Here is an 18426-nt window from a genome sequence, read left to right as displayed (position 1 = left end):
CACATATACACAAATGTGTTGCATCAAATTATTTTAACAAGCAAATATTCATGTTGCTAACAGTGTTGCAAAACAAAATACCAGCCACAGAGAAAGCTTCCTTGAAGATTGTTAATCCCCTGAATGCATATCACACTAGTGAATCTACTTCTTCCAGTTACCTTCATGGGAAGGTTGCCCCCACCCACCCCATTCCCTTCACTATGACACATCAGCTTGAATAAGCAGACCTCCAAATCCTCCTAATGCATCCCAGGGTGGCCTGGTGGTCCAGACTCCTGCTCTGCAGCCAGCTTGATGAGGTCATCAATCCTGAGTATGGTGATTGCTGCCTCTGTGGCAAACTTGAGACATTTAATCTTGCATATGGCTGGTTCCAACACACCACAGGCCCTGTTGTCCTTCACAATGCCCTCGACGAGGTCCAAGCCAACCCTTGGAGGGGAGAGAAAGACGAAGAATAAAGAAACTAGAAATGTCGCTTTGGCGACTGGTATGCCTCCGCCATAATGCATGATTTTCCCAATAGGTCTAGATAGTACATGTGGACAATGTGTGATTACATTTTCACAAAATTGGCAAAATATTGAAATGACAAGTTTGTCACAAATGTGTTGAATGTTCACCTTCCTTGACCTAGGTTTAATTGGATGAATAGGAGAGCATGTATCTAGGGATTTAAGGACTTTAACTTGACTTTGACCCATTCATACGTTTAGGCACTGAGTAATTTTCAAGGTACAGGTGTGGAGAAAAAGTGTAATTTCTGAATTGAATAGTAAATTGTTACCATTTTCATCTGGCCCTTGACCCTAAAATTCATAAGATAATCACTTTCAGGTAGAACATGCATAATATGTATTAAGTTTCAAGATAACTTGAGCCACTTCCAAGATATGGAGGAAAAAGTTAGTTCAGCACTTTCACTTGATCTTTGACCTTTTGACCTTTGAGGCAAAAAAAGAAGAAAAAAAAAACTTTCCAGAGAATTTCTATTAGGTTACACATGCATACACCAAGTGTAAAAAAAAATAACCCTGCTGGCATTGCATAAATATGAGGGAAATAGTAAAATTTTGAAGTGTTGCACTTGACCTTTGACCCCTGACCTTTGACCCCATGAACCCTACATTCTCTAGATAATCACTTCCAGTCAGTACATGTATATACTATGTTCCATGAAGATACCTTGAACAATTTTCCAAGGTACGGAGAAAAAATAGAAGTTTTAATATTTTTACTTGACCTTTTGACCCTTGACCTTTGACCTCATGACCCAAACTTTCACCAGAGAATCTTGATTGGGTAATACATGTATACACTAAGTTTCAAGAAAATATCTTCAGGCATTCAATAGATATGGTGGAAATAGTGAAATTTTATGTATTTGACCCTGACCTTTTGACCTTTGACCTCATGACCCAAACTTTCACCAGAGAATCTGAATTGGGTAATACATGTATACACTAAGTTTCAAGAAAATATCTTCAGGCATTCAATAGATATGGTGGAAATAGTGAAATTTTATGTATTTGACCCTGACCTTTTGACCTTTGACCTCATGACCCAAACTTTCACCAGAGAATCTGAATTGGGTGATACATGTATACACTAAGTTTCAAGAAAATATCTTCAGGCATTCAATAGATATGGTGGAAATAGTGAAATTTTATGTATTTGACCCTGACCTTTTGACCTTTGAACTTTGACCTCATGACCCAAACTTTCACCAGAGAATCTTAATTGGGTAATACATGTATACAATAAGTTTCAAGAAAATATCTTCAGGCATTCAATAGATATGGTGGAAATAGTGAAATTTTATGTATTTGACCTTGACCTTTTGACCTTTGACCTTGAGCATGTGCACCCAAAAGTTGATAGGCACAACTTCACCCCTTAATACACATACATGCCAAGTTTCATTAGGATACCTCAACAGGTTTTGATAGTTACCTTGTCCACAAAATTCACGGACGGACGGACGGACGGAGGAAGGACGGACGGACAGACAACCCGAAGACATAATGCCTCCGGCACCACTTCGTGGCGGAGGCATAAAAACTTTAGTATCTACACTTATTTCAGGTCTCCAGTAAAGATCCTACAACTGACTGCATCAGAAATTTACAGCCCCTGGCCCAAAACTAAAATGGCATTCAAGTCACCAATTTCTCAGGCTAACTGCGAACTGCTGTGTCTTGCAATATGCAGATCATGACAACATTTACAATTTGTGAAAGAGATAGATGCAATCATTACACACCAGCTTTGGTTTTTTCTAACATAGTGTGATACAGAATCAGGTAACTGGCATAGCACTAAGATGCCCAGAAGCTGCCTTTTGTTGTTCTTTGCAACTTATGCAAAACTTATGTCACTAATGGAAAATGGGAATGGGAAAAGGAAAATGGAAAATGTATTATTTTTTAAGAGCTTAAATGATAACCATTGTACATCAGCCACAGTCACTCTGGCAGAAGATTGCAAAGTCTTTGCGATCTTTGGTCGTCCATCCACACTAGCAACCAAACTTCTCAATCTTTAAGTTCATGAAGTTTGGGTCACTGGAGCAATGTGTGCCAAAAAGAACAGTTTTTATTTTTGCACTGGTTTCTGGTTGCGCAAAATGTGTGAAAATTTCCACTTTTACAGTACTTTGGGTCGGAATACAAGTCTTACCATTTGAGATGGGAGTGTTCAGCTTGCAATTGAGAGGTGTTGTGGTAAGCCCTCAACTTTGCTAACGAGATCTACAGAATCCTTGGCAGCATTTACAGCCAGAGTTTTGGGGATGACGCAGGAGAGAGTTGGGCAAACTCAGCAATGGCCAGCTGCTCCCTGGAACTCTACATGAAAGAAAGGAAAATAACACCAAGATATTGCATAAGAGTCATATCATTACAATGAGGACAGCGATAACGACGACAACGACAACAACAACAACAACAACAATAATAATAGTGGCTACTTGTATAGCGCACAGGTCCAACCTTTCGGTGCTCATGGCACTTCAAAAAAATGAAAAGATACAATATATATGCATACATGTATATACATATCTTGTTCATACCAGGTGTATATCTTGTTCATACCAGGTAACCAATTATTTCTTTCAGTTGTGGTAGCATTTGTAAAGCTGTCATGTATAAAAAAAAACAAAGCATAGAGAGAAGAGAAAAGAAAAACAAAATGTTTCATGCTCAGCATACATATTAGATTGAAGACCAATCATTTCCTGCATGTCCTGTGTCACTTTCCTCTGTTTTGTTTTGCATATTTTTTCAATAACTATCAACAATTGTTATACAGTAGGGTCTAAACAAGAGACCCAGGGGGTCTCCCGCTCGCCTGGGTATTGCAAGTTCACTTTTCATGCATTCTTGCAAACTTCTACCTGAGAACATTGCAAACTTGGGGGTAGTGAGGTAGCTTCTATGGGGCATGGTGTCCATTTGCGTATTCCATCACACTGGTAAACTGCCATAATGCATGGTTCTCCCAATAGGTCTATAGTACGTCTTGACAATGCCTGACGACAGTTTCATATTATTGGGAAAATATCAAAGTGACATGTTTGTCACAAATTACATGTTGATTGTTCACTTCCCTTGAACCAGGTTTGATTGGATGAATGGCTATATTGTTTGAGAGCAGGTATTTGGGGATTTGAGGATTTTTACTTAACTTTTGACCTTTTTATAAGTTTATGAATTGAGTAATTTCCAAGGTATGGAGAAACTAGAAATGTCGCTATGGCGACTGGTATGCCTCCACCATAATGCATGGTTCTCCGAATAGGTCTATAGCACAATGTCTTGACAATGTATGATAAAAGTTTCACAAAACTGGCAAAATATCAAAATGTGAGGTTTGTCACAAATGCATCGAGTGTTCACTTTCCTTGAACTAGGTTTATTTTGATGAATGGCTATACTGTCTAAGAGTGCAGGTATTTGGGGATTTGAGATTTGTACCCAACTTTTGACCCTTTTATAAATTTAAAGAATAAGTAAAATTTAGCACTTTCACTTGACCTTTGACCTTTTGGCAAGAAACTTCCAAGAGAATCTGTATTGGGTAATACATGCATACGTTAAGTTTCAAGAAAAAAATCCTGCAGGCATTGCATAGATAAGAGAGAAATGATGACATTTTGAAGGGTTGACCTTGACCTTTGACCCCTGACCTTTGACCCATGACCCCTAAATCCCTTACATGACCACTGCTAGTCAGTACATGCATATATTCTAAGTTCCACGAAGATACCTTGAAATATTTGAGATATGGAGAAAAAAGTGAAATTTTAACATTTTCACTTGAACTTTGACCCTTGACCTTTGACCTCATGACCCAAAGCTCTCTCTGGGGAATCTTCATTTGGTAGTTCATGTACAATGTGTGTATACACCAAGTTTCAATAAAATACCTCCAGGCATTGCATAGATATAAAGGAAATAGTGAAAATTTGAGCATTTGACCTTGACCTTTTGCCCTTTGACCTTGAACATGTGTGCCCAAAAGTTGATAGGCACAACTTTGCCCACTCATACATATACATGCCAAGTTTCATTACGATACCTTTAACAGTTTTTTTAGATACGCTGTCCAAAAAATTGATACGGATGGAAGGATGGACGGACGGACGGACAACCCGAATACATAGTGCCTCCAGCGACACTTCGTGACGGAGGCATAAAAAGTGTAATTTCAGTACTAAACAGTAACATTTTAGCATTAACGTGGCGTTTGACCCTATGTCCCTAAAATTCCCAAGAGAATCACTGTCAAGTAGCACTATGCATAACTATGTACTAAGCTTTATGATACCTTGAGCCACTTTTGAGATATGGAGGAAAAACTGAAATTAAGCATTTTCACTTGACCTTTGACCTTTTGGTAAAAACCTTTTCCAGTACATCTGTCTTGGGTAATATCTGCATACACTAAGTTTCAAGAAAAATCACTGCGTGGATATTAGGGAAATAGTGAAATTTTGAGGAGTTGACCCTGACCTTTGACCTCATGACCCCAAAATTCCCAAGATAATCACTGCCAGTCAGTACAAGCATATGTGCTAAGTTCCATGAAGATATCTTGAACCATTTCCGAGATATGGAGAAAAAAGTGGAATCTTAACATATTCACTTGACTTTTGACCTCATGACTCGAAACTCTCTGGAGAATCTTCATTTGGTAGTACATGTAATACACTAAGTTTACATACCTTCAGGCATTGCATGGATATGAGGGAAATAGTGAAATTTTGAACATTTGACCTCAACCTTATGACCTTTGACCTTGAGCATGTGCACCCAAAAGTTGATAGGCACAACTTCGCCCTCTCATACATACAGATGCCAAGTTGCAATAGGATACTGCAATTTTTTTATTATTTTTTTTTGTTATGCTGTACACAAAACTGATTACGGACGAAAGGACGGACAACCGGAAAACACAATGCCTCTGGTGACACTTCGTTGCGGAGGCATAAAAATAGGTTGAAATATATATAAAATCCAACGATCAGACTTGTGTTCTTTTTCTGCTTGAAAGGAAGCATTGTTCGCAAAGTTCTGTTGGGAGTTACTCACTGCATGCAGCAGCTCGCATGTTAGCATCCTCAGCAGCAAACTTTTTAATTCAGCACTTTAGTGCATGTCACAGAGGTACAGGTGAGGTATGGATCTACATGTATAGAGTTACATACAATTCTATGTGGTAAAATGTAACTCTATGAATGGATCCCATGCTTGAATGACGATTGCACTGTGTATAGATCTTTCGTCATCCCCCCCCCCCCCCAAATTCATAATTTGAATGCACTTTCATGTATTCATATTCTCTTCCTACTTTAAATTCAGAATATTTCTTCAATCACACTAAAGCACACAAATAGATCTTTGGTACATGTAGTCTATGGTTGTACCTTACAAAAACCCAAGAATCTTCAAAGATGTTTTCATAAATCATAGCAAAACTATTGTATGCAAATTTCAGATTTCACCTTCATGAAGAGACTGCACGCTTACTTATCACGATTCTTAGCTTCATTGAGTATGATACATACATGTTGCATCTAAATTTTAACTGTCCTTAATCCTGCATCCTTTCATGTCATGCTCTGAAGCTTATTGTCCATCTTTGTAAGACCATAAATGTATACATGCACACTCAAATACATTTGACCAAGATGCTTTAACTTACCTAAAAATATATGTATATGTATCAACATGCAGATAGATGAACAGAAAATGTATGCTTCTTAGTACTATTGTCATATAGCCTTATAAAAAAACAAAAAAACAAAAACATATGTAATCTAATCATTATCAATATCCACATGTATCATTCAATCATCAGATTCACAATAGTATGGTACTTTCCTTGTGTTGAATGTATTACAAGCACTATCACTACACTGCCAATAATCATGATAATGGACCCCATCATTACTCTCACATGCTCACATCAAAACTGAAGTGATTTGTTCCATGTCAAATATACTGTCTTTATCAACCTGTTGGAAGGTAATGTGGTTTACAGATCAGTTATCAAATGTAAGTTCATTTCTGGCAAACATATGCAACAGTGCCATTCACTTTCTACAAACTACATTACAAAGACAAATGAAAGTCCACATATAAATAACATACAACCTACTTTGAAACTAGAAAGCAAAATTATACTACTCACAAATACAGTGTATTCCTATCCAACAATCATTCGTTCAACTCTTTGATGTGTTTTGACTCTATGTCATACTCACCAGTGAAGTAGCTAGGTTCTCAAGATAAATAGACAAGGCTGCCTCCACTGCCCCGCCTCCTGTCACTACCGACTTGCTCTCTATGACACGCTTGACAACACAAAGAGCATCATGGACAGATCGCTCCATCTCATCACACTGATTGTCATTGGCACCTCGTAGGATTATGGAAGCTGCATTGCGTACCTTGGGGCTATATTGTGGTACATAAATGAGGTGTGTTTGGTTGTCACATTAGTTTGTTTTCAAAGTTACTAAAACACAACAAAAATATGAACGAAGTCTGTGATATAATTATGAAAATTTTTTACACATGTTTATTAGACAGAATGATGCTTAAAAATGAACATATCACGAGGGCAAGTTTTTCTGCTTTCATCACCTACACGTACCTGTATGCCATGAACTCACTGCAGTGGTTGCTGATTGTACTAACAAGTTGCTTATTTGCACATTTGTCATGACACATAACGTTGATTATATGAAGTGTGTTCATGTCATGGTAGGGCCATGTTAAACATTGTATCACATTCTCCATGCATACACACTGTGTACGCAACACTGCAGATGACTGAGGTACACTGTAACTACCACTATACCTAGACCGTTCATTTACAACGTATATATCACTTGCAACTCCTTGATTTTAATTTCTTTAACCCAGATGAAAGAAGTAAGGTGACCTTAGATTAATTTTTGTAACACAAATGAGTCTGAGGCTTTTTGGAGCTTCCAAGCCATCCTTTATCCACTGTTAGTGTACCACTGCATGAAAGAAATGCTCAGGTTCATCTCCATAAATGCTAACCTTTCACCAGAAAATCACAAGAACAAGCCTCTTGCTAGGAAACATTGCCATGACCATATGTGATCGTGCATTACAAAACCCCCCAAAAGTCGCACCCATTGATTTTAAGCGAGGACTTAAAAAACTGTGAAACAGGTCAACCAAGTCAATTTCTAGTTTTCCATATTTTCTGTAAGGGCTATTCTTCTTCATTATTCTTAAGTTTGGGATCATAAAATAAATTGGAAAGTGGGTTTTCACAAGTTTTTTTCAGCAACCCCTTTTTGGTAGAGTAGTGTGATCAGGTTTGTCTCAGAGAAAATTCTTTGAAAATCTGTTGCACATTCTCCACTTTCAACTCCAATAACTTTTGAAAGGACAATGCTTCTGCTTTGAAAGTTGGCATCAAATATGGACAGAACATGTTAAAGAGGATTGTTTAATTGTGACCCTACATCACAAAATCAACAAAAAGTCGCCAGACATGGATTTTTAGTTAAGAGCAGCTTCTAAAAGAGCAGACTTTAAAAGGATGGTACAGTATTGGTGGAGGCAAGGATTAGGCTTTTAACTTTTTTAGAGATACCAAGAAACCACTTATGAAATAGTACAGAGCATACCATTCTAGGACGAATTCAAAGTTTATTTGATGAAAATCGGTTTTGGAATGGCTGAGACATCAAAAAAAACAAAGTAAAACTAGAATTATCACTGAAGGTGATTAAGACCCCCGCCCCTAGTGTTGCTTTGTATGTGATGTCATGAGGGCAATAACGTTAATACCAAATTTGTGCACTTGTCGAATTAGAAACAGAATAATTTTAGTTTACTTTACAATTACAGAGTTGACACTGAGTATAAAACTTACAGCAAATGGAAACATGCTTTCCCCCAGCATCACTACACTTAAAGACTACCATACACACCAAATTTGACCTTCATAGCTTGAATGGTTTATTTCGATACAAAAACGAGTGGTTACATGGCAACACATTTTCCTTAAACTAAGACATTAGTGTCTTGCAAAACTATACTTCTAGATCATGATACATACTAAATTTGACTTTAATTGCTTGAATGATGGAAAAGTTATTCGATCTGCATGGTTTTGGTAAAATTGTGGTTACCATGGCAATGGTTTGTGTGACAAACACAAAAATTATGTGTTCCACATCTACCGGTATACCTCAGGGCCATAATGCCTACCAAATTTGGTTTCAATTGCTTGAAAACTGTGGAAGAAGTTCACGCCACAGGATTTTAAAAAAAAATGCGGTTACCATGGCAATGCATTGTCCAATACCAATAAAAAAGACAATTTTGCAAAACTACACTTAAAGAGCATCATACACACCAAATTTCACCTTCATAGATTAAATGGTTCAATTTGATACAAAAATGAGTGGTTACCATGGCAACACATTTTTCTTATAATATTAAGACATTGGTGTCTTGCATAACTACACCTTCCGATCATCATACATACTAAATTTGACCTTAATTGCTTGAATGATGTGGAAGTTATTCAATCCACAAGGTTTTGGTAAAATTATGGTTACCGTGGCAACACGTTGTCCGACAAATAAAAAAATTATTTGTTCCACATCTATGCCTCAAGGCCATAATGCCTACCAAATTTGATTTCAATAGCTTCAAAACTGTGGAAGTTGTTCATTCCACAAGATTTTGAAGAAAATATGCGGTTACAATGGCAACGCTTTGTCAAGTACAAACACAAAGAGTGTCTTGCATAACTACACCTATAGATCATCATAGATACCAATTTTGAAATTGATTGCTTAAATACTATGGAAGTTATTCAATCCACAAGGTTTTGGTAAAATTATGGTTACCATGGCAACGTATTGCCCAACAAACACAAAAAACATGTCTTGCACATCTATACCTCAATATCATCATTTACCCTAAGTTTCATTTAAATTGCTTCAAAAGTGTAGGAGGAGTTCGTGACGCAAGATTTTGCAACAGACCAACCGACAGCCCGACCAACATCACGGGGATTCCTATACCGGGTGTCCCGAAAAAAGTGAAACAGTGGATTTTCACTACTTTGCATTCTAAAAGTGATATGTTTTTTTGACATCATTAGAAAGAGCATCTTCCACAGAAGACAATGATTCCAAAATCATTAAATTTGGTTCAGTACTTTTTATTCTACGCCAATTTCTGGAAATGCAGTCATTTTCAAATTTCGCCTGATTTTTGCGACTTATGAGATAATAATTTGAGTGCGACACACGATCCATACGCTGAACATTGTGTAAGCTCGATGATCCATGTCAACAAAAGATACAGCTTTCACATTGGACACGGGCCAGGAAAAAACAGTGTGTGTGTGTGTGTCTCTGTGTGTGTGCGCGCGCCCAATATGAAAGCGTTATCCTTTATTGACATGGATCAACGAGCTTACACAATTCACCGTATGGAACGCGTGTCGCACCCAAATTTTTATCTCATAAGTCGCAAAAAATTGGAAATGACTGCATACACAGAAATTGGCGTAGAATAAAAAGTACTCAACCAAATTTAATGATTTTGGTATCATTGTCTTTTGCAGAAGATGTTCTTTCTAATGATGTCAAAAATTATTTCACTTTAGCACGCAAGGTACTGACAATCCACCGTTCCACTTTTTTTTGGACACCCGATATACCCCTGTAGAGCCCACTAATGTCAAAATCGCCCACTAACGTCAAAACAACCACTTATGTCATAACACGTCAACGACAAATGTCTAAATTTCCATTTTTACTGCAAATGTCATAACACGTCGACGACAAATGTCAAAATCTAATTAACCACTAATGTCGTAACACGTCGACAACAAATGTCAAAATTTCCAACTTTACTCCAAGTGTAATGACGCGTCACAAGGGCGGATCCAGGAATTCCATATTAAAAGGCGAGACGCCTTTACAAAATCAAAGGCTGGCGCGACCCTCGCCCCCCCCCCCCCGTTTTATTATTTTTATTTTTGCTTTGTTGACAAAATAAAAAGAGGGGGCACTAAAGGGGGATGCGCCCCCTCTAAATCCATGATTGTGTCAACCACAAATATCAATATTGGATTAATCACAAATGTCATAGCACGTCGACCACAAAATGTCATAACGCGTCACAGGGGCGGATCCAGGAATTCCGTAAAGGGGGGGGGGCGCCTTTACAAAATCAAAGGTTGGCACGACCCACCTTTTCTTATTTTTGTTTCTGCTGGTTTAACCTAATATAGTGAGGGTGCACCAGAAGGGGAAGCGCCCCTTCTCGATCAATCATTGCGTCAACCACAAATGGAAAAACTCATTGCTTGCATTACAGGGGCGGATCCAGGAATTTTGTAAAGGGGAGGCATCTTTACAAAGTCAAAGGCTGGCGCGACCTCCCCCCCCCCCCCCCATTTTCTTCTTTTTATTTCTGTTGTGTTGGCGAAATAAAGAGAAGGGCAGTAAAGGGGGATGCGCCCCCTCTGAATCCGCGATTGCGTCAACCACAAGTCAAAATCGGGGATTAACCACAAATGTCATAACGCATCACAGGGGTGGATCCAGGAATTCTGGAAAAGGGGGGGGGGGGCGCCTTACAAAATCAAAGGCTGGCGCGACACTCCCCCCCCCCCCCCACCAATTTCTTATTTTGTTTCTGTTGTTTTAACCTAATAATCATAGTGGCATAGGGTGCACCAGACGGGGATGCGCCCCCTCTCGATCCATCTTTGCGTCAACCACAAGTATAAAAACTCATTGCTTGTATTACGGGGGCGGATCCGGGAATTCCGTGAAGGAAGGCGGCCTTACAAAATTGAAGGCTACCGCACCCCCCACCCCCATTTTTTTCTTTTTATCTACGTTGTTTTAACCAAAAAAGAAAAGAAAGAAAAGAAAAGAAATGGGGCACCAGAGGGGGATGCGCCCCTCTCAATCCATCATTGCATCAACCACAAATGACCAAACTCATTGCTTGCATTACAGGGGCGGATCCAGGAATTTCGTAAAGGGGAGGTGTCTTTACAAAGTCAAAGGCTTGCGCGACCCTCCCTTCTCCCCTATTTTCTTCTTTTTTTTTCTGTTGTGTTGACGAAAGAAAGAGAGGGGGTACTAATGGGGGATGCGCCCCTCTCAATCCGCGATTGCGTCAATCGCAAATGTCAAAATCGGGGATTAACCACAAATGTCATAATGCGTCGACCACAGATGTCAACATTTTCAAACTAAATGCAAATATCATGACGCGTAACAGGGATGGATCCAGGAATTCCATAAAGGGGAGGGGCACCTCTACAGAATCAAAGGCTGGCGTGACCCCCCCCCCCCCTCTATTTCCTATTTTTATTTCTGTTGTTTTAACATAACATAGTAAGGGGAACCAGAGGGGGAAGCACCCCCTCTCGATCCATGATTGTGTCAACCACAAATATCAAAACTCATTGCTTGCATTACGGTGGCGGATCCAGTAATTCCGGAAAGGGGAGGCGACTTTACAAAATTAAAGGCTACCGCAACCCCCCCCCCCCATATTTTTCTTTCTATCTATGCTGTTTTAACCATAACAAAGAAAAGAAAAGAAAGGGGGCACCAGAGGGGGATGCGCCCCCTCTCGATCCATCATTGCATCAACCACAAATGACCAAACTCATTGCTTGCATTACAGGGGCGGATCCAGGAATTTCGTAAAGGGGAGGCATCTTTACAAAGTCAAAGGCTGGCGCGACCCTACTCCCTTCCCCATTTTCTTCTTTTTATTTCTGTTGTCTTGATGAAATAAAGAGAGGGTCACTTAAGGGGAATACTCCCCCTCTCAATCCGCGATTGCGTCAACCGAAAATGTCAAAATCGGAGATTAACCAAAAATGTCATAACACGTCGACCACATATATCAAAATTTTCAAATTAACTGCAAATGTCATAACACGTCACAGGGATGGATCCAGGAATTCCGTAAAGGGGATTATTTTTTTTTTTTTTACGTTTAAACAAAAGAAATAAAAAGAAATAAATAAGGGGGGGGGGGATTGTGCAAGCCTTTCATTTTGAAAAGATGTCTCCCCTTTGCGCTTTACGGAATTCTTGGACCTGCCCCGTAATGCAAGCAATGAGTTTTGACATTAAGTTGTGATTGACGCGATCGCGGATTGAGAGGGGGCGCATCCCCCTCTGTTACCCCCTCTCTATTTTTTGTTGTTGTTGTTAAAACGACAGAAATGAAATGAAAAAAAAAATAGGGGTGCGGCATAATGCGTTACAGGGGTGGATCCAGGAGTTTCATAAAGGGGAGGCGTTTTTACCAAACTAGAACTGCTGCACCCCACCCCCATTTAAAAAAAAAAAAATTTCTATCGTTTTAACTAAAGAAAAAGAAAGAGAGGGAGCACCAGAGGGGGATGCGCCCCCTTCTCGATCCACGATTGCGTCAACCACAAAATGCAAAAACTCACTGCTTGCATCATAGAGGTGGATACAGGAATTCCGTAAAGGGGAGGCGCCCTTGCAGAATCAAAGCTGCCGCAACCCTATCCCTTTTTTCTTTTTATTTCTGTTATTCTAATAAAAAAATATAGATAGGGGGCACTAGAGGGGGTGCGCCCCCCCCCCAAAAAAAAAAAAAATTAATGTCAAAACCCATCGTTTGCATTACAGGGTCGGTTCCAGGAATTCCGTCAAAGGGAGGTGCCTTTACACAATTAAAGGCTTCCACACCTCCCCCCCCCCCCCATTTTTATCTATTTTTGTTGTTTTAACAAAAAAAAAGGGGGGGAACCAGAGATTTATCAGTCCCCTCCCAATCCATGATTGCGTCAATCACAAATGTCAAAACTCATTGCTTGCATTAAGGGCGGACCCAGGAATGCAGTAAACGGGAGGTGCCATTACAAAATAATTTATAAGGGCTGCTGCACCCCCCATATTTTATTTCTATTGTTTAAAAAAAAGAGAGGTGGCACCAGAGGGAGATGCGCCTCCTTCTCGATACGCGACTGCGTTATCCATAGTATCAGAACTAATTGCTTACCTTACAGGGGCGGATCCAGGAATTCCGTACAGGGGAAGCGCCTTTACAAAATTAAAATCTGCCGCACCCCTCTATTTTTTTTTTGATTTCTACTGTTTAAAAAGAATCAAAGGAGGCACATAGAGGTATGCACCCCCTCTCGATCCGCGATTGGGTTAAACACAAATGTCAAAACTCATTGCTTGCATTACAGGGGGCGGGTCCAAATTTCGTAAAGGAGAGACGCGTTTATAAAATCAAAGGCTTGCGCAAAACGCCTCGCCCTTTTCTTTTTTATTTAATTTCTTTTGTGTTAACAAAAATAGAGACGGGGAGGGGGGTCCGCGCCCCCCTCTAGATCCGCTACTGCGTCAACCACAAGTTAATTGCAAAACCCATTGTTTGCATTACAGGGAGCGGAACCAGGAATTCCGTAAAGTGGAGGCTCCTTTACAAAATTAAAGACGGCCCCTTTAACTGTCATTTAGACAAAAGAAATAAAAAGACATTAATAAGGGGGCGGCAGGGGGAGGCAGTGGGAGGGGGATTGCGGCAACCTTTCATTTTGAGAAGACGTCTCCCCTTTAGGCTTTACGGAATTTCTGAACCCGCCCCTGTAATGCAAGCAATGAGTTTTGACATTTGTGGTTGACGCAATCGCCGATCGAGAGAGGGCGCATCCCCCTCTGGTACCCCTTTCTATTTTTTGTTGTTGTTAAAACAACAGAAATGAAAAAAATAGGGGATGCAGCAGGTTTCAATTTTGTAAAGGCGCCTCCCCTTTACGGAATTCCTGGATCCGCCCCTGTAATGCAAGCAATGAGTTTTGACATTTCGTGGTTGACGCAATCACGGTTCGAGATGGGCGCATCCCCCTCTGATGCCCCCTCTCTTTTTTTTTTTCTTCAAAACAACATAAATGATAAAAAGATGGGGGGATGCGTAAGGCTTTACTCATGCAAAGGTGCCCCCTCCCCTTTACGGAATTCCTGGACCCGCCCCTGTAATGCAAAGGAATGAGTTTGGTCATTTGTGGTTGACACAATCATGGATCGAGAGGGGGCGCATCCCCAATGGTGCCCCCTCTATATATTTTGTTAAAACAAGAGAAAATGAAAAGAAGAAAATGGGGTGGTGTCGCGCGAGCCTTTGATTTTTGTAAAGGCGCCTCCCCTTCACGAAATTCCTGGATACACCCCTGAATGCAAGCAATAAGTTTGGTCATTTGTGGTTGACGCAATCATGGATCGAGAGGGGGCACATCCCCAATGGTGCCCCCTCTCTTTATTTCGTCAACACAACAGAAACAAGGAAAAGTAGAAATTACGCGGTGCGTAATATATGTCCCCGCCGGAAGTAGCATTTTGTAGCAAAATGTGCAATATAGGTAAAAATCAAGGTCAAAGGTCAAAGAAGGCAAAGGTCAAAATTCTGTGTAAAAGTTTTGAAGCCCTCACCTAGTGCCATCACATAAAGCAAACGGAATCGAAATCAGGTTAGAAATGGCGAAGGAGTAGCATTTTATAGCCAATATACAATACAGGTCAAAAATCAAGGTCAAAGGTCAAAGAAGGCAAAGGTCAAAATTCTGTGTAAAGTTTTGAAGCCCTCACCTAGTGCCATCACATAAAGCAAACGGAATCGAAATCGGTTAGAAATGGCGAAGGAGTAGCATTTTATAGCCAATATACAATACAGGTCAAAAATCAAGGTCAAAGGTCAAAGAAGGCAAAGGTCAAATTCTGTGTAAAGTTTTGAAGCCCTCACCTAGTGCCATCACATAAAGCAAACGGAATCGAAATTGGGTTAGAAATGGCGAAGGAGTAGCATTTTGTAGCAAAATGTACAAGGTCAAAAATCAAGGTCAAAGGTCAAAGAAGGCAAAGGTCAAAATTCTGTGTAGAAGTTTTGAAGCCCTCACCTAGTGCCATCACATAAAGCAAACGGAATCGAAATCGGGTTAGAAATGGCGAAGGAGTAGCATTTTGTAGCAAAATGTACAATATAGGTCAAAAATCAAGGTCAAAGGTCAAAGAAGTCAAAGGTCAAAATTCTGTGTAGAAGTTTTGAAGCCCTCACCTAGTGCCATCATATAAAGCAAACGGAATCGAAATCAGGTTAGAAATGGCGAAGGAGTAGCATTTTGTAGCAAAATGTACAATATAGGTCAAAGGTCAAGGTCAAAGGTCACGACTGAAATTCTGTGTAGAAGTTTCAAAGCTCCCATGTAGTGCTATCATATAAAGCAAACAGAATTAACATTGGCTCATAAATGACAGAGAAGTAGCAAATTGAAGATTTTGATCACACACGGACGCACACACGGACACACGGACGGACACACGGACGGACGGACGGACGGACGGACGGACGGACGGACACACACACGTACGGAGCCCGTTTCATAGTCCCCTGCTCGAACTCGTTCGGCGGGGACAATAACTAGAATTATCACTGAAGGTGATTAATACCCCCGCCCCTGGTATGTGATGTCATGAGGGCAATGACATTAATACCAAGTTTGTGCACTTAGGTCAGTCAGAGGGGCACCAAGGCCACATTGGAAAGGGCATGTTGGGTGTTTATGAAAAAAGAAGGAAGAAAAAAAAAACCGAGAAAACACAAACAAACACACACACACACACACACACACACAAAGTGCAACACACAACAAAAACCTCTTCCCTACAGCTGTAACACATTCCCGATTTCCGCGTTTCTATCAGGTGAAACAAAATTTTTTAAAACAGGAATAAAACAACAGTAGGTATTGATTGAAACTCGACACCCTTTCAGGCCAGCCAGGCCAGGCTGCCATGTAACTTCAAAGCACATTCCGACAGCTGGCTGGCAAAACCACATGGCAAAGGAATTTGCGCGCGCGTGCTCGACGGAGGGCCTGGGAGCATGGGCGAGTACAGTACTAGTAGTCTGTGAGCTATCAAAAGCAGACCTTTTGAACAACTGCAAATGTCATGATACTATTTTGTCTTCCTTTTGGCCTCAAAGAAAAACATCAAAAAGATGAGTGGAGTATCACGAGTTTGTACATCGCCATGCAAAAAGATTACTACACTCATGTCATGACACGAAATGAATAAATATTCCAAGACAAAAACAAAGCAGCCTCGGGTATCTATAGACGGTGACATCGAGACACCATGCATTCACCATGCACGTTGGGGAGCAACGAGTTGGAGTTGGCAGGAAGGGGTGATCCAGGAGTTTGTGAGAACTTCCCGATACTCAGTGACAACACGATTGTGACAATCTCAAAACAAAGCTGAAGCTTCTTGTGGTCTCATGCCCAGCAAATCTGTGTGCTAGTTCTCAATCCGAAGGAAGTTTATCTCTGATCTGTTGAGTTATTTTTGCTGAATCATAGGAGCTTATCATGCCTGAAGTTCAAATGGAAGGTTGCCAAAAATTTCATATTCACAAAGCTTCAGAATTTTCTGACACATTGCCTACTATATTCATTTAAAATGGCAAATTTAGAGGGTACAAATCAATGTGGATGATGATCATCCACATCCGATGATTATCCACATATTTGCATCCTCAAAATTTGACATTTCAAATGCATTAAAAATCTTCCAGTAATTTTTTTAGGCTGTTGATGCAGCAGTAAAGACGTCAGAAATTTCATATGAACTTGAATATTAGTCAGGATAAGGACAAAAAAAAAATCTGCACAAAAAAAAATACAATTCTTTCATTGTCACTGGTAGTCAAATTTGTGTTTTCACGAAAAATTTGACACTCTACTAACACCTCAAAATCGCAGGAGAGTGATAAGAAATAAAGAATCATTACGTTTGTAATCCTGGGTCTTCGCCCTGGGGCTTCGACTTGAGCTACAGTATATCTTTACTCAGTAATTAAACATTCTTTCCCTGTTCATCTCCAACACCCCAGACAGTTCATGACCTCCAAGAATGCGCCAGTACGCGCGGTTTCTTCTGTTGATTGGTCTCTCTCTCTCTCCACCCATCCCCATTCCCCAGTCTGGCACCTTGGCATCGTGGGATTTTTCTTTTTTCTTGGTGAAGTTGGTGTTCACTCTTTACTACTCTATCTGAATATGCGCTGACTAGCTATTAACTCTATGGCCGCTGCGCTGCGGAGGCAGTCGGGATGGTAAAAGCCGGTCGGGCGTACATGTACGTACACGTCCCTCTCGGAAAGATACTTTGAGTTTGAATCAGATATATTGGGATGCAAGTGAACTGAAGGTATGATATTTGAGATCAGGAAAGTTGTTCAAGCTTATTAAAGTGTAGACTTTGAGAAAGGGCATATTATACGTCATAGATAATAACTTTCATTCCCCGTAAAAGGGCACCACGGCCCCAAGAAAAAGGGCACATTTTTTTTGGCCGTAACTTTGATAAAAAACAAAGGGCATTGCGGCCAACGAAAGGGGCACCGACGGCCATGGCCGTCGGTGGCCGTCGGTTAATTCGAGGCCTGGGTTACCATGGCAACACATTTTCTTTAAACTAACACATTGGTGTCTTGCAAAACTACACTTCTAGATCATGATACATAGTAAATTTGACTTTAATTGCTTAAATGATGGAAAAGTTATTCGATCTGCATGGTTTTGGTAAAATTGTGGTTACCATGGCAACGGTTTGTGTGACAAACACAAAAATTATGTGTTCTACATCTATACCTTAGGGCCATAATGCCTACCAAATTTGGTTTCAATTGCTTGAAAACTGGAAGAAGTTCACTCCACAGGATTAACTAGAAATGTCGCTATGGCGACTGGTATGTCTCCGCCATAATGCATGATTCTCCTAATAGGTCTAGATAGTTCATGTGGACAATGTGTGATTACATTTTCACAAAACTGGCAAAA

The 18426-nt window shown here is 40.2% G+C and overlaps 1 protein-coding gene across 1 annotated transcript in view; it reads right to left on the bottom strand.

Moving 5' to 3' along the window:
- Nucleotides 1-202: 202 nt before the first annotated feature.
- Nucleotides 203-18426, bottom strand: part of LOC139731413 (T-complex protein 1 subunit alpha-like) — a 138435-nt gene continuing 120211 nt past the window's right edge. The window contains 5 exon segments of the mRNA XM_071642300.1: nt 203-435; nt 2683-2744; nt 2746-2811; nt 2814-2849; nt 6770-6962. Coding sequence (XP_071498401.1) covers nt 243-435; nt 2683-2744; nt 2746-2811; nt 2814-2849; nt 6770-6962 — 550 coding nt within the window. The 3' untranslated portion in view covers nt 203-242.

Source organism: Diadema antillarum, unplaced genomic scaffold (genome assembly GCF_040938485.1).
Source record: "Diadema antillarum isolate AM-2024a unplaced genomic scaffold, OU_Dant_1.0 seq00000369_RagTag, whole genome shotgun sequence".
Lineage (NCBI taxonomy): Eukaryota > Metazoa > Echinodermata > Echinoidea > Diadematoida > Diadematidae > Diadema > Diadema antillarum.
Note: the sequence above shows the minus strand (reverse complement) of the source record. Positions and strands in the feature narration are given on the sequence as shown.